Below are 25,228 nucleotides of genomic sequence, written 5' to 3' on the forward strand. Positions count from 1 at the left end.
AATCTACAAGAAAAATAAAACCTATTCTGCAATACCTGCAATGCTCTCTCGAACAAAGGCGCCATCTTCAACCAAAAAAAGACCTGGCATAAAATATTACCATTCAATAAAAAATCATTATTTGGTCCCTTAAGTAGCCCCTGAAGTAGAGGGCTGTGGTGAAAATTTATCAGGCATTTTCCTCCAAATGGAATATACGCTTCAGTACCCTAAGAGGTCTATAGTACATGAAATTTTAACGAAATTGTTAATGTCTTTCTAGGTTTTATAATACCACAAAGAGATACTCATCATATGCTTTCACCACAGCAGAAAAATGCTAATGCCTGTAGTACACAACACTTTCATAGTGGTTTTGAATACAAGCCATCTTCTACTCTCTTGGTGGGCAAATTAATGGGATCAATAAATTTTGTAGTATCTCCAGATAACACTCTTTACCTTCACAAACGTGATCAGTAAATTCACGATGTACAGAAGGAACCACAAACAACTTATCATGTGGATTCCCTGAAAGATTACTCTGCTCTGAGAAATGTAAAATGTCAAAGGCCTGGGAATTTTCATATGTGAACCCACACCCTGATGTGGGAAAGGTTTGTGGAAGATCCTAAAGGTCAGATGTGAGAGTCTCCCTTATCAACAAGGTCATATGTTAAGCTAAACCGAAACTAAGAGAAGCGTACTACCTGGAACCACAAGCACCAGTCTGATGACAGTAAATATATTTTTAAAGGGCAAGACATTTTAAAAGTTATGTTTAAAAGTGTATTTATCAGAATAAAGAAATATGTACATTAAAGAAGTTGTCCTCAGGTAATTTCCATAAATATTTCCAGTGTCATGAAAGTTAAAGCTACTTCAAAAAAAACGTCTCGTCATAACTATTCATCTATAGTTCCCTCTGATTGGAAACAATAATGATTTCACTACAGATTAAAAAAACCCACATAGCTTTTCTGCCTATTTTAAACTGGTAAGCTGTGTATTTACTTTTATTACAGTAAGAAAATGTTGCTAATTTTATCCTGTGACATTTTGCTTTTTTAGAAAGAAATGATGATTCAGAGCCTGCTAATCTTTTAGGAGAAATACGTGAGAAAATTACTGCTATCTCTCTTTACAAGGGGAAAGTGCAGGCATTAAAATACATCCTTGTATTTGAGCTAAACAAACCTTGAGCAGACATACACAGACTTGGACAAGCTTGAGAACAGAAAAGGAAATTCCACTAGAATTACTTCAGACTTGTTAGGTTTTTGGTTTTGTTTTCATTTTAGGAGGAGTTTTTGACCATGTACAATCTCCCTTCAACCTACTCCTACCTAGGTTATCTGGCAATTTGGAGTTCCTTAATCTGCAAGCCAGCTGAATCTACTGCTTCAAATTATTTTCTGTCAGCCCTGGCACACTATGATGTGCCTCCTGAAAGCACACACTCTGTTTGTCCATGAGTTACTTAAACAAGTTGCCTTCCTTTTGCATAATGTGTTAAAGTTAACGGCAGCTGAGACTGTTCACTGATGGGACAGCACCCTGAAGCAGTATTATAAATATAGCCTGAGTTGAGTTTGTGCAAGGTGTGATCCCGTGTTCACTGTGCTGAGTGTAGCATTTGTGGGTTCCTGGGAGGAAGTCTGTGCAGTGAGAGTGCCTCGCCACCAATGCCGACACCTTGGGAGTTGGTAGGAAGGAGTCTTCCACTATGTAAGATCACTCCAGCTGCCGTTTGACCAGTGATGCTCAAGTGACTGAATGGCATTTTCCCGGTAGGTGGATCTACACTGTCCTGATTAATTTAAATTAAGTAAAGCTGAGCTTATTCAGAGTGCTCTCCCCAAGTCCAACACCACCGAACACTCATTAAAACAAGCAAACCCTCCAAACCTTCATTGGAACAACGTTACCGTTCCCATTTTCCCACGTAAAGGATGCTGCTAAGATTAGGGGTGGCAGAAAGCAAAGCACATCCACAGCACACAACAAAGACCTCAGCATCGTTGAGTGGCTTCAGGGCTGGAGTAAGCTGCTTTGTTTTGGTGCCTTTTTGTCTCCTTCTGAAGCTAAACCCTTCCAAGAGACTCCAACAGGCACAGTTTAGAAGATAAACTCAAAGGAATGAAGGAGCAGTTGCTACCTGTTTCCACATTTGTATACAGAGCTCCTTACTCCCTCTTCATAGGCACACGAATGAAGGTCACTGTCCTGCTTTTTTTGTGATTTTATCACACAGCTAATTATAATGAATGTAACACCTTCCTTTTTAAAAAAAGCAAGGTCAGACAAATGGTCATTAAAATAAGCACATATTCTACCTAAGGCCAGGTTTCAGCATTAGTATGCAAAACAAAAAGTGTCATACTTTGGATACGCCTCAGGTAATCAGCCCAAGAATCTGAAAATCAAAGGATTCTCAAGGCGAGCAAAAGTATGTGCTCTTCAGAAGCTTCAAGTTCTAGCCTACAGTTTGGTGCAATTCTGAAGGTCAGATTCTGCTTCTCCAGTTCCAGCCCAAACTCATCCAGGTATTCTATGGTTCGTTTCTTGAAAATCAACGCAACTACCCAGGGTACTAGACACTTACCCCCATAACTCTGGAACACATTTTTGTCTTGCAAGAAACGCCTATCAACAGAAGCTAATATGCTGATTTATTTTGTAAACATTGTCTTTTAACAAAAATTCAAGCCTGATATTGGAAATTAATGATTTTTGTCTTGCTAAATGTTGAGCCATATATAGATTAGTTTTATGAGGCTTCCATCACAACAAAAGGCCCTTTTTATTAATGGCTATTTTATCATTTAAAACATGTATGTTTAGTTACTTAAAATGGCAAATTGCTTTGCACTGTCCTTGAAGTGCATTCCATAAATATTGTATTAAAGCCTTAGCTTACAGTTCATAAATAATTTATTTTAAAAATACTCTTCCATGAGACCACCAGCTGCCGAGATATTCAATTTTCTGGTAAAAACATGAATTTATTGCAAGTCTTATTTTAACTTGTTGAAGATTTGCTAAAAGCCACATGTGATAGATGTTGTAAGAATTGTACTCAAACTAAAACCTCAGGAAGCTAAAAGCCTAATACTCCTAGTAGGTTTTATACCTTTGCATAAGCAGTTTCACTTGCAGAGGGAAAAGCTGAAATCTATTCAAGGAAGCTTTCAAGTACAATTTTCTGATAACTTGAAAATGACTTATAGTATACTTTGCGATGATGAGAGAAGTTTATAGATTTCACTACATTTCATTTCACTACAGTCCTCCCTATGCCATTTCCATTTCATGTTGCTGCATTTAAACTGCTGCACAAACTTGTTCAAAGTGGTAGACATTAAAAAAAAAAAAAAATCAAAGGAAATTTCAGATAATTAACTTTGATGAATGAGCATATTTTAATTCATGTCTGGTAATATTCTTGTTAATGACATGTCTGCTTAGGACATCCATTAAAAGTCCATTAACTTAACAGGGAAAGTCTAATAAAGTTATCCTGGAAATTTTCTGGTATATTAACATTATGGACTTTTAATGAATATCTGCTGTAGGAATTGCTATTAGCAAGGCTTCCATTCTAATTAAACTTAGGCTTTAAGAGAGTGAAAAAACCAGTATGAAGATAATAACAAGCAGAAGTAGCACTTTTTTAAAAAAATTAAGGGAGACTGGTACAGGTCGGAAAACATGCTATCAGTAACAGCCATAAATTATTACATTGTGACCAGCCATCCAATATACCCGTATCAGCTGCTTCCTTCATGTAATCAATGGCTGAGGCTCCCATCTACCGCTCTATCGCTGAGGCTGAGCTATACTGAAAGGCTAGCTACGCATTTCAAAAGGATAGAAAGCATAAAATTTAAACCGTTTTTGATGACAACGCAAAGTAAAAAGTGTACTTAGGAAAGGCATCCAACCTTGTTACCAACCTATCTGAACCTTCATCAAACCCTGCTACGTTTCTGCTGACATTCCCAATAATACAGCAAAAAGTCTTTTTATATGTATAGATCTTTTTTATATATACATATAAATTTTTATATATACATGTAAATGTATATGTAACTTTTAATGTATAGGTATAAAACAAAACAACCCCCAGATATACCTATTTTTTCATACTTATCCTTCACCAAATCTTCCAAACCAATCATTTTCCAGAAACTGTCATCCCAACCTCCATCTGAAGCGTACGTCCACTTGCACACTACTGTACAGAGGGACCTAGAAAAGAGATAATACAGGCATGCAATCAGGCAAATGAACACATTCAGTTTTAAACTTGTGACTGCAAAGAAACTGGGGCAAAATGATCTCTTCGTTCTTGAGTCAAAAATTTCGAGCATAATGCTAACATGAAAAAAAAAATTGTCACCGTTTGGAGCACACGTCTTGAGATACCTTAAAAAGACCTTGTGTTTAAGATTCTTTTCTGCTGAAACAACTCCTGGTCTGGCCACTTCATTGCATAAATCAGTCAAATAACAGGCCATGCATATGCCTAGAAGACAGCACAGCATGAACACAACAGTTCTTCAGCAAGCAGCTCAGAGAGACTCCTGCTTTTCCAGGCTCTACCTAAACAGAAACGTTTTGCACACAGTATGTCCTCAGAAAAACTTTCTATTACTTATGTTCAAGCTGAATTACAATTTACAAGAGATTATGTATGCGCTGATAATGAGGTTAAATGGCACTGCTTTAATACCTGCAGGTACAAAATGTCTTTATCAGGGGAATGCGTACAAGCAAAGTAGCATCCAACTACCAGAGCTTCTGCATAGCGTGTGTTCAAGTACCACTATCATTAGGTCTGTATTTCAGCAGAAGCCGACGACAATTCAGTGACATCCTGAAACAGCATTAGCCATAACGCAGCTGAGTGCAATATTAAGTTCTTGTTTCAAGTCTCATTCCTGATTAGCTGATGCTGAACTTCACTGTGACAGTACAGCATCACAAGGGCAGACTGCAGGAGCAGAATATAGACAAAAGATAAGAGAACTTGCAGAAATGTCTATCATAGACTATCACAGAATGTTTTTCTCCTAAAATAATTCATATCCCCAACCTCTCATTCCCCCCAAAATACAAACAACGTTACTGAAGATTCAGTAGCACACAGACTGCTTTCTGTCTGAACACTAAGAACCATCCCAAAAGATGAGTATTTAATTGTTCTTGAAAAGTCAGTAAACTAAAAGGCGTAAAAAATGCTAAATACTACTGAAAATTTCAGCTGCCTGTAGGCTTGGGAATACTACTGTACCATCAAGTGCAAGATGTCTCGGGTGCATCTCAGGGAAACACATCATAACTGTTTTCAAAGAGAAATCCCTTTAAGAGATGGATTTTCTTTGATGTCTTACAAGACAGCTTATTTGTGACTGATTTTCAGCTAAGACGTGCTTTCCAAGATATTTTCTTTTGATTAGGTTGTTACAACTCGAACATGTATCTTCAAAGCAAACTGAATTTTACTGAAGCATTTGACTTTTTCTTGCAGTTTCGCCTAAGTAAAATACAAACAAAATTCCGGTCTACAAAAAAATATTTTTTGAGTTAAAGTAAACCCTTCCTTTCATCCAAGTGAACTACCTAGGGACCTAAATAAGGAGAACTAAACTAAAAGTCTTGTTATTGTATTACATATTACTTACATTACCATGACGCCTAGGAAAACTAGCTCTGGACAACGACCGCACAGTCTACAGCGAGGTACAATACTGAAGAAGGAAGACTCCTGCCTTCAGCAAACTTAAAAACAAGACAGCAAAACAGCTGACAGTCAGATACAGTGAGGTGTCCCAAAGAATGTCACGCGTATCAGCACCCACAACCCACACCTATGAAACACAAGCAAACCCAACTAGATACTCAAAGTTCTAAGTGTTCGGTCCATCACACTTCTCCTGCCTAGTCAAAGCGGAGCTTCTATTTACAGCTTCTATTTACAACTGTAAAACACAGTTGTAGCAAAAAGCAGGCAGTAAATAATAAAGGCTCTGGTCTTTTTGAAAAGCAGGCTACTACGGGAATGGGTTCTGCTACTTTGAAGCTTGACAAACATCCTTGTCACAGCTTCCCATTCATTTATATAGAAATACCCCACAAAGAAAGCAACAGTGAGTGGCTGTCCTCCATTAAAATATAGTAACAGAAACCTGCAAAGGAATCAGCAAACAGAACAAGAGAAGCTATTTTTATTTACTATCTACAAATCAAAGAGAAGGCTTCTAGACACTGATACTGTACACATAGTAAAGCCAAATAAGAACAGTAAGAGCCTTTCCACGCAGCTGGAAAACTATCTGGAACTCAGATTCACCATGTTTTGGGGGTTTACAAGACCCAAGGATGTACAACTGAGGGCAGCATTCTCACGGGGTGGGACAGCTAAAGCCACTGTTCTCACTGTTCTCTCTCTTATGGGACACTGAGCAGAAGATCGGATGATTATGTGGACTTCCCGTACTCCCATTTTCTCATCCAGGACAGGAATGTATATTTTAAATGCATCATGTTTCACTTCATTCTGTTCTTTTGGAGTGACCATGTTCTTACAACCAGAGGACTGGTGATGTTCATTTCAATCCCACTGTTTATAAAGGTGCATTGTTTGCTTTTTGCAATGAGAGAATTTATTAACATTACACATTTTGGGCGAAAAAAGAAATAGAGATAACTATTTTTATCCTTATAAATACTGTAGAGATTATTTCAGGGTTACTCTTCAGACAGTTTTGACATACACCCCCCTTTTTTTCTTAACAGTTTAAGAATAAATCAGACAATTACAATTCGGTGTCTGGTTTGAAAACAGAAAAGCACATGACCTGTAACTACAGAAATGACAATGTTGATGTAAGAAATTCCAATTTCTAAGGATTTAAAAGCCAGACACAGAAATCTAATTAGGACCTTTGACAAAAACTGGGTGAATAAATAAATTCTAGGCTAAAGAAAACACTGAGAAAAAATAAACATTTTCCCCAAATCAGCTCAAACCTCTCATTAAAAGGAAAAATAAAGACAGGATATTTGAAATAAAGATCATGTCATCACTTTAGGAAAAAAATAGACATAAAGAGGGAAACAATAATGCATCAGGTCTTCCCAAATATGGTAAATACCAAATCATAACAAATTATCATCAGAACTGAACATGTATTTTTCTAACTAGATTAATGCTATGAACTATTGCCACACCCTGAAAAATGCTCTAAGGATGAGAACTAAATGTCATGGCTCCTCACTTTTAAAGATCACAAAGCAACACCCTCTGAGTCTCCGTGCTTATCCAAACAGAAAACGGAGCAGCCTTGCTGGGCTCCAAAGAGCGTGTTTTTAACAGGGGCCAACTCTTCCATACAGCTCACTCTGAGCGACACCACATTACATATCCAGGCCACTGAAACAGCGTGAACAGGGACAGATCGGCCCTTGCCAATCCACTGAACTCCAGTGTATCGGAGCTCTCTTACTGGATATGGCTGGACTGAACACAGTCTAGCATGAAACAGCAACGGAGCTGTGAGATTTTCATCCTACTTGTGTAGATTTATAAATGCAAAGTGTTTACAGAAGAAGGATAAATAGATGATTCCTAGTTGAATTAATACAGTCTAGAAAACGTGAACCAGGAAGGACACCTCTTCCCAAATTAATTAACTGGCAGATCTGTAAGTGGAAGGTTCTGATATGAAGACCAACCTCAAATCCAAGCTAAAACACTAACCCATTTACATAGAATCACAATCATAGAATAGTTGGGGTTGGAAAAGACCTTTAAAGGTCATCTAATCCAACCTCTCCTGCAATGAGCAGGGACACCTTCAACTAGATCAGGTTGCTCAGAGCCCCACCCAACCTGAATTTGAATGTATCCAGAGATGGGGCACCTACCACCTCTCTGGACAACCTATTCCAGTGTTTCAGCACCCTCATTGCAAAAAACGTGTTCCTTACATCTAGTCTAAACCTTCCCTCTTTTAGTTTAAAGCCATTAGCCCTTGTTGTATTGCAACAGGTCCTACTAAAAAGTTTGTCCCCATCTTTCCTGTAGGCCCCCTTTAATGAAATGCTGCAATAACGTCTCCCCGAAGCCTTCTCTTCTCCAGGCTGAACACCACCAAGTCTCTCAGCCTGTCCTCACAGGAGAGGTGCTCCAGCCCTCTGATCATTTTTGTGGCTCTTCTCTGGGCCTGCTCCAGCAGGTCCATGACTTTCCTGGGCTGAGGACTCCAGAGCTGGACACAGTACTCCCGGTGGGGTCTCACCAGAGCAGAGCAGAGGGTCAGAATCACCTCTCTCAACCTGCTGGCCACACTTCTTTTGATGCAGCCCGGTATACTGTTGGCTTTCTCGGCTGCAAGTGCACATTGTTGGCTCATGTCCAGATTTTCATCCACCAGTAGCCCCAAGTCCTTCTCAGCAGGGCTACTCTCAATCCCTTCATCACCCACCTATATTGATAACAGGGGGTGCCCTGACCCAGGTGCAGAACCCTGCACTTGGCCTTGCTGAACCTCATGAGGTTCACACAAGCCTGCTTCTCAAGCCTGTCCAGGTCCCTCTGGACGGCATCCTGTCTCTCAGGTGTGTTAACTGCACCACTCAGCCTGGTGTCGTCTGCAAACTTGCTGAGGGTGCACTCGATTCCACTGTCTATGTCATTGATGAAGATCATGAATAGTACTGATCCTAATACAAACCCCTGAAGGACACCACTTGACACCGATCTCCATCTGGATATTGAGCCATTGGCCACTACTCTCTGGATGTGACCATCTAACCATTTCCACATCCACTGAACAGTCCACCCATCAAATCCATATCTCTCCAACTGAGAGAGCAGGATGTTGTGGGGGACCATGTCAAAGGCCTTACAGAAGTCCAGCTAGACGAAATCCATAGCTCTTCCCTGGTCCACTGATGTAGTCACTCCATCACAGAAGTCCACTAGGTTGGTCAAGCAGAACTCGCCCTTTGTGAAGCCATGCTGGCTGTTTTAAATCACCTCCCTGTCCTCCATGTACCTTAGCATAGCTTCTAGGAGGATCTGTTCCATGATCTTCCCAGGCACAGAGGGAAGACTGACAGGTCAGTGGTTCCCAAGGTCCTCCTTTCTACCCTTTTTAACAATGGGTGTAATGTTTCTCTTTTCCCTGTAACCAGGGTCTTCCCCTGACAGCCATGACTTTTCAAATGTCACGGAGAGTGTCTTGGTAACTACATCAGCCAGTTCCCGCAGGACTCTGGGATGCATCTTGTCAGGTCCCATAGATTTCTCTATGTTCAGGTTCCTCAGGTGGTCACGAACCTGATCTTCTCTTACACTGTGAGGGACTTTTGTCCCCGAATCCGTGCCTTGCAGTCCATCCTCTCGAGAGATGTGGGGAGAGAAGTTGCCAGTGAAGACCGAGATGAAAAAGTTATTGAGTACCTCAGCCTTCTCTTTGTCTGTTGTTACCAGTTTGCCAGTCTTGCTCATCAGGGGAGTACGCTTGACCTCCCTTTTCTGGCTGCCATACCTGTAGAAGCCCTTATTATTCTTTGCATCCCTTGCCAAGTTCAGGTCCAGCTGCACCTTGGCCTTCCTGACCCCTTCCATACACAACCGGGCAGCATCCCTATACTCTTCCCAGGATACCTGTCCCTGCTTCCACTGCCTGTGCATCTCTTTCTTGCCTTTTAGTTTGACCAGCAGGTCTCAACTCAGCCATGCCAGTCTCTTGCCATGCCAGTCTCTTGCCCTCCCTTCCTGATTTCTTGCATCTGGGGATGAAGAGCTCTTGCGCTCTATGGAAAGTGTCCTTAAAGATCTGTTCTGTTCCCTTGTCCCTTAGGGCAGTTTCCCAGGGGGTCCTACGTACTAACTCCTTGAAGAGCTGGAAGTTTGCTTTCCTAAAATTCAGGGTCCTGACTTTACTCTTCCCCTGACCCATATCCCTCAGGACTGCAAACTCCACCAGTGCATGACCTCTGCAGCCCAGGCTGCCTCCAATCTTGGCATCACCATTTAGCTTACTTGCATTGGTGACCATCAGGTCCAGTATCACATCCCCTCTGGTGGGGCTGTCTATTACCTGTCTTAAGTTATCTTTGATGCACTCCAGGAGTCTCCTGGATTGCCTACAGCTTGCTGTGATAGCTTTCCAGCAGATGTCGGGGTGGTTGAAGTCCCCCAGCAGGACAAGAGCCTGCGAGCACAATGCCTCCTGTAGCTGGAGTGAGAAGGCTTAGTCAATAGGGTCCCCTTGACCAGGCGGCCTGTAGTAGACACCAGCCACAAGGTTTCCTTTGTTGCCTCAGGCTCTCATTCTTACCCATAGGTTTTCAACCTGCTCATGACTATTCTTCAGAGATGTTGGTAAGTTTTTATTTTCATGGCCACAAGAACCTCAAAACGCTTGTTATAAATGCAGCCTGAGCATGTGCACTTCTCTGGGATTTAAGCTCCTTATTCCATCCTTGCCACCATTCCATTGCCACATAAAAAGTACATGTTTAATCGAACAATACAGCTTTACACAAATCCTTAATATCTAAGAGAACGTATTGTACCACAGAAAGGCATTCTGGTTTCTTAGATAATAGCTGAAGAAAAAAGGATTTCTTTGAGATGTCCATAACAACAGATTAACTTCACTACATGCTTCAGAAGAACCTGGATATGTTGAACTCAAATCCCTGTGACTTACCTGATGAGGTGCTCCAATAATTACACACAGCTGCTCAATTTATGTATCCTAGACAGCTGTACATACATGTAGAGAGCAGTTTGTTCATGGTTTGTCACCTTTGAATACCCATGACATAGACATATATTAGCTTTATGGGCAATTTTTCAGAAATTCTCCTCTAGAGCATCACCCTGAGAAAGTGATAGCACAACTCGTAACTTGGAAAAACTGTATCCAGAAAGACATTATGGAGAAGAGGAAGCTGAGGAACCAAATCATTACACCTAGAAAGAAAGCCTCAACTATTAGAAAATGTTATATTTCACAGCAACTCCTACATTTTATGAGATGAAGGGCAAAGACATTAAAGAAAAATATTACTGATATTCACTGTGGTATATTCCTTTTTTCCAAACTATTTAGCAGTATTGCCTCAATTATTTGGCCATAAGACCAGACTTGCACTGGCTGAAGCTGGCTGAAACAGAGGGACAGAAGCAAACTTCCCCTTACCTCACTACCAGGACCAACCGGGTTCAAAAGGTGCTGAGTTAATAGGCAATCATCTAGGCAACAGTCCTCTCCCGACTGCCTAATCTAATGCAGGACTTGAGAAGGCATGGTGCGGAAGCCCTGAGTAGCACAGGCCATATTTAGCTAGGCTGAAATACCATAAATTTGGAGACTGTTTTCCTCAAGCATATTCCCAATACAATGAAATGAAAGATTTCCTTTCTCTGTTCAGAACAAAACGTTTTGCTCAGAATACTTCTACTGAAACAAACAACCCTTTTGCATGGAAAACTTTTATTTTATTTGAACCAGATTTTCAACAGGAACATGATTATGTTTAGAGTTTCTTACAAATTCTAGGCTACAAAGAACTATAGGATGCTACTTGCATCCAACAGCCTCAAGAAAAAAAAAACCCTGCCACATTCATTACAAAGTAGATTTGGCCACGCACAGCATATTGCACAATCCTTTCTATTACTGTTTAGCTCTGAGTTTTTGCACATCTCTTGCTGAGCACTGACTGCGGATGTGCTGAAGTCCTGCACGACCAGAATCTCAGCATTCTGAAAAGCCCACCAGCAGTATGTCCTCATAAGAAAACCGTGAGGTTCAGGGAGTCTGTAGTGATTGAACACACACTGATTAATTCCCAAAATGTTGTCTGGAAGCACCTATTTGCCCCCACTAACCTTCAAAAGGATCCAGGGCAACTAGGCTCATGGCCAAAGCAACTCTGGTGCTTAAAGTGGCTTGATATGTGGCTCTTCCCACACTGCCTACCCATTGTAAGTATTATCTCTCATTCTGTTGTACTTCTTGGAGAGAAGGAAATCATATACACTTTTAAAAAAAAAAAGGGGGGGGGGGGGATACTGTATGGTCTTGGTTACCTGCATAAAAATGTATCTAAAAGATAAATGTCACAAAAAACTTCTCCACACCTACTTAAGAGTTGCCAGAGCTTTATGCTTTGGTCTGTTATTTGCTGACACCATCTCCCACACTCCAGAAGGGATAAAGCAAGCAAGGACGTGACCCTCAACTCTGCAGAGATTCTGCCCTGTCTGGGAGAATACTTGCTATCTTTGACAACGAAACACAGTTTGCAGCATATTCTATAACTGCAGTAGTCTTCTGGAAGTCATCCTGATTTTGAGTATAGTTTAATGCAAAAGTCCTATTAACAAGGATATCTACTAAAAAAAATGGGTTTTCCCTAAAAAGTAACTCCATAAGACATTTATACACGACTTTCCATTCAAGAGGGTTAGTACAATACTAGTCATCCTGGCAAATGAGTCAGCTACCAGCTTTAAAGGCAGAGTACGCTGTCTTGACCATCCTGAAGTGAATGGAAGCTTTGCTCTTGATTCCAAAGGAAAAGGATCTGCTTAATTCATCCTTACAGGTCAGAAATGAATTAAAACTCATTAACATAATAAATTTTGCAGGCATCATTAACAGCGTAACAGTTTAATCGCAAAACATGTTCAATGGATCGCTTCCATGAAAAAAGGCCTTGCAACCTGGCTGTCATATTGAGTGTGATTCGGTGGTGATGAACTAAAACCAAGTGCACCTTGCTGAAGACTGTACCAAAGCGAAGCCCTACAGAAGCTAGGATAGGGTATAGTCAGGTCCCAAAAGAAACAGCACACAGTAGGATAAATTAACTTTCTGTAGTCTGTTGCCCAGATTTATTTAAAGCTACAAAGAATCAAGAACTAAGCAAGCAGTATGACGTTCTGAAGGCAAGAAGGAGACCTGAAACAATGGAGTGTGACTGTCACAACATCAAACATGTTTTTCCTTTTGTTCTGCGAACTTCAAATTTAAAACAGACTTTGAATTCAATTTGAAAACCAGAGCTTAGGTTTTGCTCAAGTGAACTTCTCCACATACTGACATCTGGACCAAGCTGTCAATGTCCTCCCGAATTATGCACCCCACAGTCTCGAGCCTTTTTACAAAAAGGAGCAATTCACCACTCTAACACAGTCACAGATCCGACTGTGGTTTTTGCAAAAATGTTCCAGACAAAAAATTAAAACACAGCACACGTACTCCCAGCATCCAAACTTTATATTAAACAGAACTGGGCATTGGTACTGCAAAAGCCTGGAAAACAGCAGAGGTTATCACAGAGCAATAGGAAACATGTAATTATTCTCTGTTCCATTATGGCTAATGCCATATACATTAATACATGACCTTTGAAATAGAACCAGATTATTAGATCCACACACACCACTGTTATTTATACCTGTCACGCCAATGTCTCTGTCTGCCTGGTGTATTTGGTTGCTTTGGGTGAAACAGGAAAAGAAGAGGCCAATTTGTCCTAAGGGAATACTTCTCAGGTAATAGGAGAAAAAAAATGTGACACCTAGTCATTTAGTTTTGAAATGTATAAAATGCATGAGATGCTGCCCGTGTTAAGTGTTTGCTAAAAAGAATCAAAGAGCGGTGGGTTGAGTTCACAGCAGTGTAAGAGCTGCACCTGTTGTCACTCAGTTACTGCAGTAGATCTCTCAGGCAGATTAGTTTTAAACCACAGGGCCAAGTAAGTCTGGGTGTGCTCTGTTTCACATACACTGTCTGCATTTTACTCATTTCACCTATTCAACAGCTCTTTAATTGCATGTACACAAACCAAAACATGTCAGGGTCTGTTCCATCCACCCAATGTGCAAATCCCAAGTTCCTAATATTTACAACACACCACTTTTTATTATTATTGCCTTTGACCCAAAGCCTATGAAATTCCTGCCTGCCCAAACCCACTGTCTCAGTACAGCAGTGCAACGTGACTCTTGCCTCAAAAGGGTTTTCTTCTTCTAACAAAACATTAAACATGCCAAACGGAAAAGACAGGTGGGGAAGCCTGTTTGGGACAACTAGCAGACACATACCAGTTGCAGTCGGAGGCCTTGACTTTCAGTCTTTGCATGTCTGAGGACTTAAACCGAGCCAATAAAGGTAGCAAGGAAATTATGGTAATCAGCGTTAGCAATTCCACTAGCTTCATCCTTTCTATGCTCTGGATAACATTTATATTTGTCATAAATAATAAAAAGCACTCTGACTGCCATTTAGATTTTTTAAAGAAGTTAAATATCACAGCAAAATCAAAGCTTTGAAACCTTCATTAAAACTGCACAGAAGAAGAAAGATCTATAATATACATAATTATAGATATAAAGCTCTAGGCTGAATTTCCTTCCTTCTGCATGATGCAATGAAAAACCAGTATTTGCTAACATTAAGGTCAATAGCAATTTTTTCATCTTTCACAGGTGAAATAAGATTAAAGTCCAGATCTCAGCATTGAAGAGTTAATGTTCCAAAAATTATTTGGCTCTTCCTTTTTTTTTTTTTCCCCCTTTATTTGGAAGTCTTCACTATCTCTTTTTAAACATCTTCAGTATTGAATTCACCATGATGAAAACTGAATCTCAGAAAATAGATCTTCACTTTCAAAATATAAAGTTTTAGTAGAAAGGATTTCTTTTTACTACAGGTGTGGAAGTTTGGTAGAAGATACCAATTCACAAAGTCACCAACCCAAAGGACGGTGAACAGCTGATGCCCTATAAGTTGGATACATTGAAGATAGTGATACTGATATTTGACTATATAATACCTTTCCAAACCCTTTCAAGCCAAATTGGTTTTGTTGCCAAAAAAAATTACATTGAAGTACTACGTTTGGCCTAAAGATTTCACAGGTTTTCTTTAAAATCTGTCTTTAAAGTATTAGTTTGCATTTCAAGATACACTATTCCCTCCATTTTTTTCTGAACCTTGCTGACTTGGTGAACTTGTATGGTCCTGAAAGACACCTTCACAATCAACAAGACTAAATTTTGGTTTAAAAATCTATGAACTTGCGTTCAGCAGCTCTGTTGGCCTCAAATCTGGAATGTCAGAAGTCTCACTGGACTGGTGACACAGCTTTTATTTTAAAATGTAAAACAGGTCTCCCTTCCTCTGCTGTAAATCTCTCTGCCAAAGTACAGTCCATGAGAGAACAGCATACTCCTTTTGGTAGGAGGAAGGCTTTTAGGGAACTGCAGCTACATCACGACCCCTGAGGGACTGGTATCAACCAAATCTCTGACCAACAAACGTAGGCATTACACCAGTACTTCAAAACTTATTTATCAGAGAAGGAAATGCATGAGGCTGGGAGGGGTAATGGGGTTTGTCCAGATTCCACTGTGGTGAAATGGAGAGTTTCTCTTTTGAACTTGTGACATATTAGATCAGGCTTCATCACTGCTCAGGGAAACCTACGCTACAGATCCAAGCACAAAAATGGTCCCTCCGCCTCAAAGGGCAGCTGTCCTGAGGCGGACAAAACAGCCAGATATGGCCACAACTGGTTTTCTCATGCAAGCAGGAGCTCCAACTCTGGCCAAGGTTGCACCACTTGAAGACAAGCATTGGCTGAGCACATTTCACAGATATTGTCTCCATGCCCACTTGCTGGCCAGCATCATTTCCGTATTATAGAAGTTCTAGACAATATCTGGGAAGAAAATACAAGAAAACAATTTCTTGTACAACCATAACATAGTTTCCTTGTAGATTATTTCCAGGACCTCAACGAAAGGAGGCATTTCAAGGTAGACTTGTTATCATGGGCTTTTTGGCCTTTTGTCAGGATACAGCATGTAGAAGCAGGACTCTTGACTCTTGTGAACACATACCACCATGCGTGACCTCAGCAACAATCCCTGAGCAGGAAAGTCTTTCAAATAGTAAATCAAAAAGTTAAAATCGTTTCTGAAAAGAGGAAAAAGGACCAATTAACTCAAACCTCACTCTAGTATTCGGTATTCATGCTGTAACACTTAGGAGGTTTTGGGCTGGCTTTTTAAATTACAGAATTTTCTAAGCAAATATGTTGCTTACTTAAAGGGATAGATTATATTGTATGAAAAATACAATTTACATTTGCAATTTTCTACACCCACATCTATAATTAATCTCCTCTGATTACAGCCACTCCCTGACAAGATTCCATGTTATATTTAAACCCTGGGTGCCATTTGGAAAGAAAAAAAGAACAATAGGATCATTTTCAAAGACTACATAGCAGCACAAGGTTTCAAAGCAGCAAAGTGCTTTAAACTGTGGTATCAACCTACTGACCACCCCAACCAGAGTTAAGAGTGACCTCCAATTACAACCACAATAAGCACAGGAGTCTCTTGAGAAATATAAAGTGTAGATGTTTCCTGTACTCCAGAAGAGGTATGAGACTGATGTTGTATTATGCAGATATACCTCGAACTTAATGACAGACTGTTGGGAAAACCACCTCTGTGACACTCAGACTCAACGGATTAACCCACATAAATAAAATCCTGTGTTGGATAAGGTCCTTAAAAATGGAACTTTTGTATATCTTGCCAGAGATGTGAAAGTATGCATCTGAGATATAAGTATTATAAGAAAACTCGCATGTTTTACTTTTTCATAAATACACACAGACGTACATATTTATACACATACAGATATTTACTTTGGGTTGGGAAAATACAACTACCTGTAACTGTTTGCTATAATATATTTAAACCTGTCCTTTAAAAAATATAAATAACTGCAAATGTCAAAAAAGTTGTACAACAAAAGGTGAATCACACTAACTAAAATGAGATTATGTTTCTTTTACTATTTATAACAGAGTCCAATTAAAAAAAAAAAAACCCAAAAAAATGTGTTTCTCTTTAGGAACACACTATCAAAAGATTTAAAGACTTAGACTCTTAAATTCAGTACTCCTAGAACAAGTTATGTCATCAGACCTGGAGGGAAACACCCATCTCAAGTGCAATATAGCGAGTCAGATAAATCCCTTGTGTACATCCAATAATTCAGTGGATTCATACCAGGGATACATTTAGCTAAACATGTGAAGTTGGACCAGAAAGTACAAAATAAGAATATTTTATCCGCCCACATACGCCTCACCATGTCATGAGGCAAGGGGAAGCAAACAGTCAGCAGACTGCTTGCTTTTTTATTAATTTCATTCTGTGTTATATTACAGACACCCAACCAAGATTCAAGCCCATTGTCTTCGGCATTGTTGAAAAACACATAATGAGACACAGTCCTAGACACAAAAATGTATTGTCTAGACAAATCAGACATAGCATGTGGGATTGGAAATATTAATCCATTCCCTTAAAAGATGGCAAACAGAGGCAAAAGAAATTGAGTGACTTGGCCAAGGGTCAAAGAGTAAACCTCATTCAGACCCCTGAATTGAATCTTGAACTCCAGAGACTCAGTTTAGAGACCCAGGCAGAAAGACACCATTCAGATACTAAGATGCTGAACACATGAAATATCCTCCTATGCACAGCTACAGTCTAAGTCTTTAAATATGAGTGTAACAAGAAGCGTGCATATATGTAAGACTGAATCTCTTTGCCGCAGTAAGTTTTAAAAGCTTAATAAGCAGAGGAGAGGTTTAAAAGCTTAATGACCAGAGGAGAGGTTATAAAAATCATCCAAAAATGGCAAGGCAAATGAAAAGCAAAACTGGAAATAAAGCCCATGTATCTAGCCGCTCCAGTCCGGCAGCCTGCCCTCTGGACAGACCTCCTGCCATTATGCAACATCAGCAGTGTTTCAGTTCCATTTATTCAGAAAAATATACTCTTTCACGCTCAGTATTTCAAGCACTCCGCAATAGGAAGTCAAATATCTATTTCAATTAAGAGCTTGTATTTAAAAAACATCTTCTCCTGTTACCTTCTTCAGGCGGTTACAGCTATTACACAACTAAAACTGAAAGTATCAGTATACAGAGCCAGTACACAGCTTTCCTCGGGAAGGCTAAGCTTCAGCAAATTTATCATAGTTCAAGGCTACACCAAACACTCAATGAAGTTAGTCAAAAGATGAAGCAAAGGCTACGAGTAACTGAGCAAAAGGAAGTCAGGTTTCAGGCAAGCTCTCTCACCACCATCTGGCTTTTGATAGAGCGAGATTACTTCCTTCAGCAATATAAATTTCTCCCAGTACAATAACGGCAGCACACCTCTACTCACATCCACATGTGCATCACCTAACACATCTGTCAGTGCCAGGCAGTGCTTCAGCCGCTGGCTGTCACATGGCCACACATATCCTCACACCTCTAACCTGTATTATAATAGACTTTATTATTCCACAGGATTGGCATCAGCAGGCTATAGGAAGATTGCTGTTATTAGCTCCATGACATTTCATCCTTCTGCTGTGTCAAAAGTAAACACGGGACACACACCACCACCATCCATGTTTAGGGAGCACAAAGACTTAGGAAGTACTGTGGACTTTTCCAGTGGTTCAGAAAGTGTGGCATGACGCTGAGGGCAGTGCCTGGCCAGCAGCCATGGGGACACTGACACTCTATATGCTGACCAGTAAAGCAAATCTCCAGATGAGAAATGCCACTCCATGATGTGGTTTATGCTGTTTTCATAGAATTGAGTAGGATTAGAGTGGTGAGGAAAAAAAACACCCTTACAACGCTAACATTGATATTTTGAGAGAGAGAACTGTTAGTCCAGAAATCTCTTCGCAAGTTCACTTTAAAGACACATTTTACTAATTTGTGAGTAAATAATGTATCTATTCCTAACGTCAAAACTGTTGAGAGGCTAATTTAGCACAGTACTTGAACATATGTGTGAGTATAAAGTCCTGAAGAAATGTCAGTAGAGTTAATGGGAGTTTTTACCAGCTTAGTCAGACCATACTGAACTGGAACCTAGGTTGTCATGCACTTGTGGCCAGACGAAGCCTAAGTGAAACCAGAACAGAAGCAGGGAAATTGCCAAGAGTACTGCAATAAAAGAAAGTTTTAATAACTACATTTTGATGCAGACTGATCCGATTTCACATACTAAACTCCAATACTGAGCCCTCCTTTACTCGGGCAAACCTCCTTCAAGTCTTGCCCAAGTTTGGATGACCGGATTCGGCTGCCTGAATCAGAGATGCACGTCAGAGACTTCTACAGGCAATGACGTGTGTTGTTACCTCCCGTGACAAGAATCAGTTCAGCCAATGTATTCTCTTAAAATCAAAAGTCATTCCTAAATACCAGATATATTTAGTCAAAATTTACAATCATTAGTACGAATTTTTAAATTTTAAGATAAGGCATTTAAATCAAAGGAAAAGCAAGATGGCTCGTTCCACATACATCATATGTGTGTGATTCTGCAAACCAAACAAAGAAAACTCCAACAAGCAGAACTACAAGGAGTTCTGAAACGGGTAACAGAAGAGAGTAAAAGCATACATAAATTTCCATAAAGTAAGAATGAAAAAACAGCTTATTTACATCAGTAGGGAGAGGAATGGGAGATCAATACAGAAAATAAAGAAGGCTACAGAACAGATAAATCAGGTGTTATTATTCCTCAGAATACAGCAATACATTTATTCAAACAAAACAAACAATCATTATGCAATTGAAAAACGGTATGGGTATTGCTGGGACCAAAACGTTAACAGAAAAAAAAATTAAAAACATCACATGGATATCTAAACTTCTTCCACTCATAATAGAGAGAAATAATATAAGGGAACATAAACTCTCATTAACTGAGCATGATTTCAAAGAAGTAACCCCAGAAGGAAGTTAATATGCTGGGAATTTTAGGATTCCTCTCTCCTTTTTTTCCTCTGAAACAAGTACTGCTGCCATCGTAAAAGAGAAGGGACTGGACAAAATGAAGCTCCGCTTTGACTTGTTATAACAATCAAACAAATCAACCCACAGGTTCTTGGAAGAGTGGCTAAAGAAAGATGTTACTTCTAATTTCAGATGCTTTAGCCTGTTACACAAGGAAGGTGGACATCAATAGTTTTTACATTCATTTAAATCTTAAAAACAACTTCATCTGGGAATGAACATCCGCAGCTCTCTCAGAGACAGAGCTAACCCTCCCAGGTAAGCAGGGTAATGCCCGAGCTTGCCTTTCACTAAACACTGTGAAAGGTGACGGTTGAACCAGAAGGGTGGAGTTTACCACTATTCTAAACTCTAATGAACCCTTTCATGCAGTTATTTGTCTTTCCCTTTCTTGATACTTGAATTATACTGCAATACTTGCAGAAAAAACACTTGCAAATGCTGCAAGCACAGAGAAGAATGGACTGAAAGTAAATTTAAAATCCCCATGTTTGCTGCCTGAAAAAATTAAGTGTTTTATATTTTTAATGCCTTATATTTTTTTAATGAAAAAAAAAAGGCAAGAATTTCCACATTTGTGAGTTTTACCAAATTTAGTGACGGAATTAAAAAGATCACTCTTCATAGAAACCCTGTACATTTTTATGTAAGAGAAATTAAGAACAACTTCTTTAAAATGCAATTTTGCAAACTACTATTTATCACTGAGCTTGGTCCTACAAAGAGTTAGGTGTGAGTAACCTGACCTAAGCAAATAGTGTCTTTGACGTCAACTGGAGCATTTATGTAAGTCACTTGTTTGCATAAGCAACTGCAGCATTGTGCTTGACTTACTCCATACAGATGGTCCTTACTAACTCCAGCAATTAAGTCAGCGATATCAGGCTGTACATTCCGCACATTTAAGCCATTTTCCTTAGCATAAAGCGGTTTGCAACTTGACAAAGAAAAGCACAAAGAAAATTGAGTCACTGATGTTTTAAGATGGCTCTACAGGTGAAAGGCCAATTTTCACTGCTGCAAGATGCAGAAAGAAATCCTAAGGTCTCAATTCAACTGAGTTGTCCTGTCTGGACTTGCCATGGATGGTATGAGAACGAGGAGGAGGGACAGCGCAATATGCAACTCTGGACTGCAGTAATGAAAAACAGAAATAAATAAATAAACAAACAAATCAACATCCAGATCACAAAATAACAGCAAGTGCCACCTAAAAGGCAGTAGTTACTTAAAAAGAATATTCCTAAAGAAGGAGTAACATGTCATATCATGGGCTAAATCCACAATACCTTAACTGTCTGAAGATGTTCACGTCATATGACAAGTGCTACCAGTCAGACTACTCGGCTGGAGCAAGATATCAGATGAAAACTCTGCGTGGACTGACCTTGATTTTTCCACATACACAATTTCTGCCTAATCAGTGCCAATTAATCTCAATCAAGAACCTACAAACTGTTTGCAAATTGTTATCTGTGTCACACTGAAATCATAAAGTATATTTTCTGGGCCGTAAGTGAACAAAAAGTTCAGAGGAGTAAAACGAACAGTGCAAGAAGAGCAGTTCCCCAAACATTCATACAACCAACAGCCTGTTCATACCAACATGCTTGGAGAGCAAATAAAGGACCCAGACCAGCAAAGCACTTAAGCACATGCTTTAACTTTAAGCACGTGCCTAAGTGCTTTGCTGGAAAAAGGCCCAAAGAAAAGAATGAACATGGTTAACTGAAAAGCCCTTCAGAATTGGATTGACTGCTTTGTTTTTCCATTAACTCTAGTTGCTAGTAAACACACGTTTGTTCTCAGCATCTTGCTCAATCTATTTAACCCATATCACAAAAATAGCGATCTGGTACAACCAATCTCTTTACTCAGGGAAGTTTCACAAATTGGAAAGCGAGGGAACTGCAAGACATGCTTGGGATTTAGGCTACTTATAAGGCATGAGTAGAAGCAGCACCTTCACGTCTCCCTGATAGGCAAACCCACATGAAGGCCCTGACTATTAAATACCATTAGCTAATATAGTTCACCACACAAGCCTGCATTATCCTGACTCTTCCACCTCTTCCATCAAGCTCCACAGAACATATTTTGGAGACCTTATAAAGAGGCCACAAAACACTGCCACAGGACCGATGGCTCTTCTTTCCCACTTTCCTTCCCACTTGTGAAGGAAAGAAACCCAAGCTTGGAGAAGATAATTTCCGACTCTGGGCCTTGGGAATGTGACAATCTTTTTTATTGCCTCCACCTTGGTCCATTAATAACATTTTTATACACATCAAATTTACCCCAAAAGCAAAATAAAACAAAATTCCCTAGAATATCTCATGCAAAATGCTGAAGTTAAAAAAAGACCGGAGTCCAAAAATGGAAAGATGATTAGGGAGGTAGGTGAAGTTGGAATGAAACAATAATAAAAAGCCCTAAGAACACATCATATATTCATAGTTCTTGAATCATTAAGGCTCTGCATGACAGCTCTCACAAGCACCGGTATGGCAAACTCACTGACTTTTAAGCAGGAGTGAAAGTGGTTAAGCCCTAGGACAAATAATTTGAAAATCTCAGCACAAGTCTGATCTCAGAGAGTTTAAAGGAATGCAGACTGCCCAAAAACACAGCAGCTGTTTGTTTTTTCTGCCACCTTTCCAAGGTTCATGTCTGGAGTGAGGATAAACAGTTCTGAAAAAAAGTTATGTGGAGTTCAGACTTTAAGAAAATAAAACATCAGACTAGTATTTCTTGCAGAAAGATTAAAAAACCCCAAACCTTAAATTAGTCAGCCCTGGAAGTTTTCAGGTAGAGCTCTCAGGAGCAGAAAGGTAGATGGCTTGAGGCTTCAATATATTAAAATGCTTTCTCTAAACCAGTCTGCATTTTCAAAAGCTTGGCCTGATGTGGTTTTCTTGAGCAATAATCCTCCAAGCAGAGTTTCAAATTTAATAAGGTAAAAATGTATTCCCTATTTTATTCACACATGTGTGCATACACACACACACACAAACACAAACAGAGGCCCTTTCAGATAAACCAACACGTAAACAAGATAGCGACTGAAGCCTTAGAGATCAGTCTGAAGTGATTTCCACCAGCACAGCAGGTATCATAGTGATAAAGTAATTTCTGCTATGTCATTTTGGACGTCATTCTTTTTACTCTCCCTCCTTCCTTCTCTCCCTCTTATTCTGTTTGTGCCAAAGCAAATGAGCATCTACTTTAAGTAATTAATTAATATGTCTCTTGATAAGTTACGCAATTAGAAATCTCTTGACTCTTAACATTTTTAGTAGGTATAACTTTTCTTTGATCCACATTTAAAGAGACATAACCTGAAAAAGAAAGAGTTAATAGGAAATTTATGTAGATGGATTACCAGTGGAGCTAACCCGTGTAAACAAGGATTGTCTGTGTTGTTACAGGCAGGTCAGAAATAGCAGGAAATTTCAGGCACCATGTTGAGATCCAACATCTGTTTATGATCTGTCCTTATACACAAAAGGAAGAGTTGCTACAGGACAAAGTATACAAAACCAGGAAGTCCGAAACAAACTGGAATCCCTCCAGAGCGCTCTCCTGTTATATTCATACCTGGTGCTACTGGGGCATCAGCATGAGGTATGGTGAACACTAAAGAACTCTCTGAGATACACATTCAAATTATATATATCATGGGCAAGCATTACCCAATATAACATATGAAAGATACTGTTCATGAAGGAGACTACATCAACTGCTCTTTCCAAACCCAGACTGCAACTGTATGCCCACGGATCTTGGGGGGAGGGAAGCAGGGAGGGCAAGAACAGCAAGGGATGGGACAGATATGAAGAAGAGGTCTATCATGCTCTTACATATTCCCCATTTTCCCATCTTTATAGGGAGATGAAAGCACTATGCAGCATTAACCTTGCATACAGATGCTGTGTTCAGGGAACTAAGGACAATATCACACCTACTTCTTCCATTAAGACAGGAGGCACACTCAATTTTTTTTTCTTGAAAGTAAAATTATAACATAATATTGCTTTTTCTCAAAAAAGCCTGTATTAGGTATTTTGTATACAATGACAAACCAACATTAGAAACTCCCAAGTACAGTTTCATGGAGGGAATCTCAGAAGATGGAAACTACAGGAAAAATGTTTTGTGTGTATTTTGTGGCATGTTCTTACCCTCTCATCACTCTTAATTAAAAACAAAAACACTTCAGTGTGCAGATCCAGCCTCACCCTTCAGAAGAAAGAACTCACCTTGGAAAATGACGTTGGAAAGAGAGGAGAGTATTTTTCAAAGTTGTAAGTTTCAAAACTGTAAGTTTCAAACTACAATGAATGAAAGTTGGAGTTACTTCCTTCACCCTAATAACATGTACTACGTATGCATAACCACAACTGGGTTTGGGTGGTAGGGAGGGTTTTTAATATAACAGGCATTTTGCTCTTTGCGCATCCTCAGCTAAAATTTTCCCAATCAACTTCTACAGTACGAAGGGCTTTCCTACTTTCTTTCCCACTTCAAGAAAAATTCCTTGTGCGTGGGTACTAGAGGCGATTGCAAGGCCACCTTCCACAGACTCCCTTCTACTCTAACGGACACTGGCACGTGGAGCCTGGGAGCGACGGCAGAAGAGCCACAGCTCTGGGGCTCTGAGCTGAGAGCAGCCCGTCGGGTAACACGGGGACAGGCTCTCTGTGGAATGCTCGTTGTTTCCAAATCCCCACTCAGGAGAGTCCAAGGATACATCTATACTACAGAATACCAGCAAGCTCATCAGTCAGGCTGACAAATGTGAGGTACAGCACTTGAACTAAAATAAAGTGGACAAGCACAGGTTTTAACTTAGATTAGCCACTCCAGGGGCAGTTTAAAGCTAAGCGTGAGCAATCTGAACCAAATATATATAAAATCCACATATTATCTGAAGCCAGCTAATAGTAAAATACAAAATACTGAACTTCCTCTTCACTTTACAATTAAACTAACAGCCATGGTGGAATCTGAAACTATCCTATCCACAGGAGAATTAAGCTTCCTATGCATGTAGAGTCTGACAACCGATAAGTATAACTTCAGTCGTCTTTGCTGCATCACACTGCAATCATTATTGCTTCATCTGTTTCTCTCAAGTCAGACGGTCAGAATCCTACCATCAAAATTTAATTAAAGAAGGTAGTAAGAAAATAAACAACCTTTCTTGGAATGTCTTTGATTCCGTAAGTACATATACATTTCATCCACTGAAGACTGAATTACAACCTTTCATCTAACGAGCAGCTTAATGGAATGGCACTGGAATAAAGAACAGGGG

At 39.7% G+C, this 25,228-nt stretch overlaps 1 protein-coding gene across 2 annotated transcripts in view; it reads right to left on the reverse strand.

Annotated features, from left to right (window-relative positions):
• FGGY (FGGY carbohydrate kinase domain containing) overlaps window positions 1-25,228 on the reverse strand; it is a 137,860-nt gene that overhangs the window by 86,558 nt on the left and 26,074 nt on the right. For both annotated transcript variants that reach the window (XM_009884583.1, XM_009884582.1), the window contains one exon: window positions 4,115-4,230. In XM_009884583.1, the coding sequence (XP_009882885.1) occupies window positions 4,115-4,230 (116 nt within the window). The remainder of the gene's footprint in view (window positions 1-4,114; window positions 4,231-25,228) is intronic.

Source organism: Charadrius vociferus, unplaced genomic scaffold (assembly GCF_000708025.1).
Source record: "Charadrius vociferus isolate BGI_N301 unplaced genomic scaffold, ASM70802v2 scaffold163, whole genome shotgun sequence".
Lineage (NCBI taxonomy): Eukaryota > Metazoa > Chordata > Aves > Charadriiformes > Charadriidae > Charadrius > Charadrius vociferus.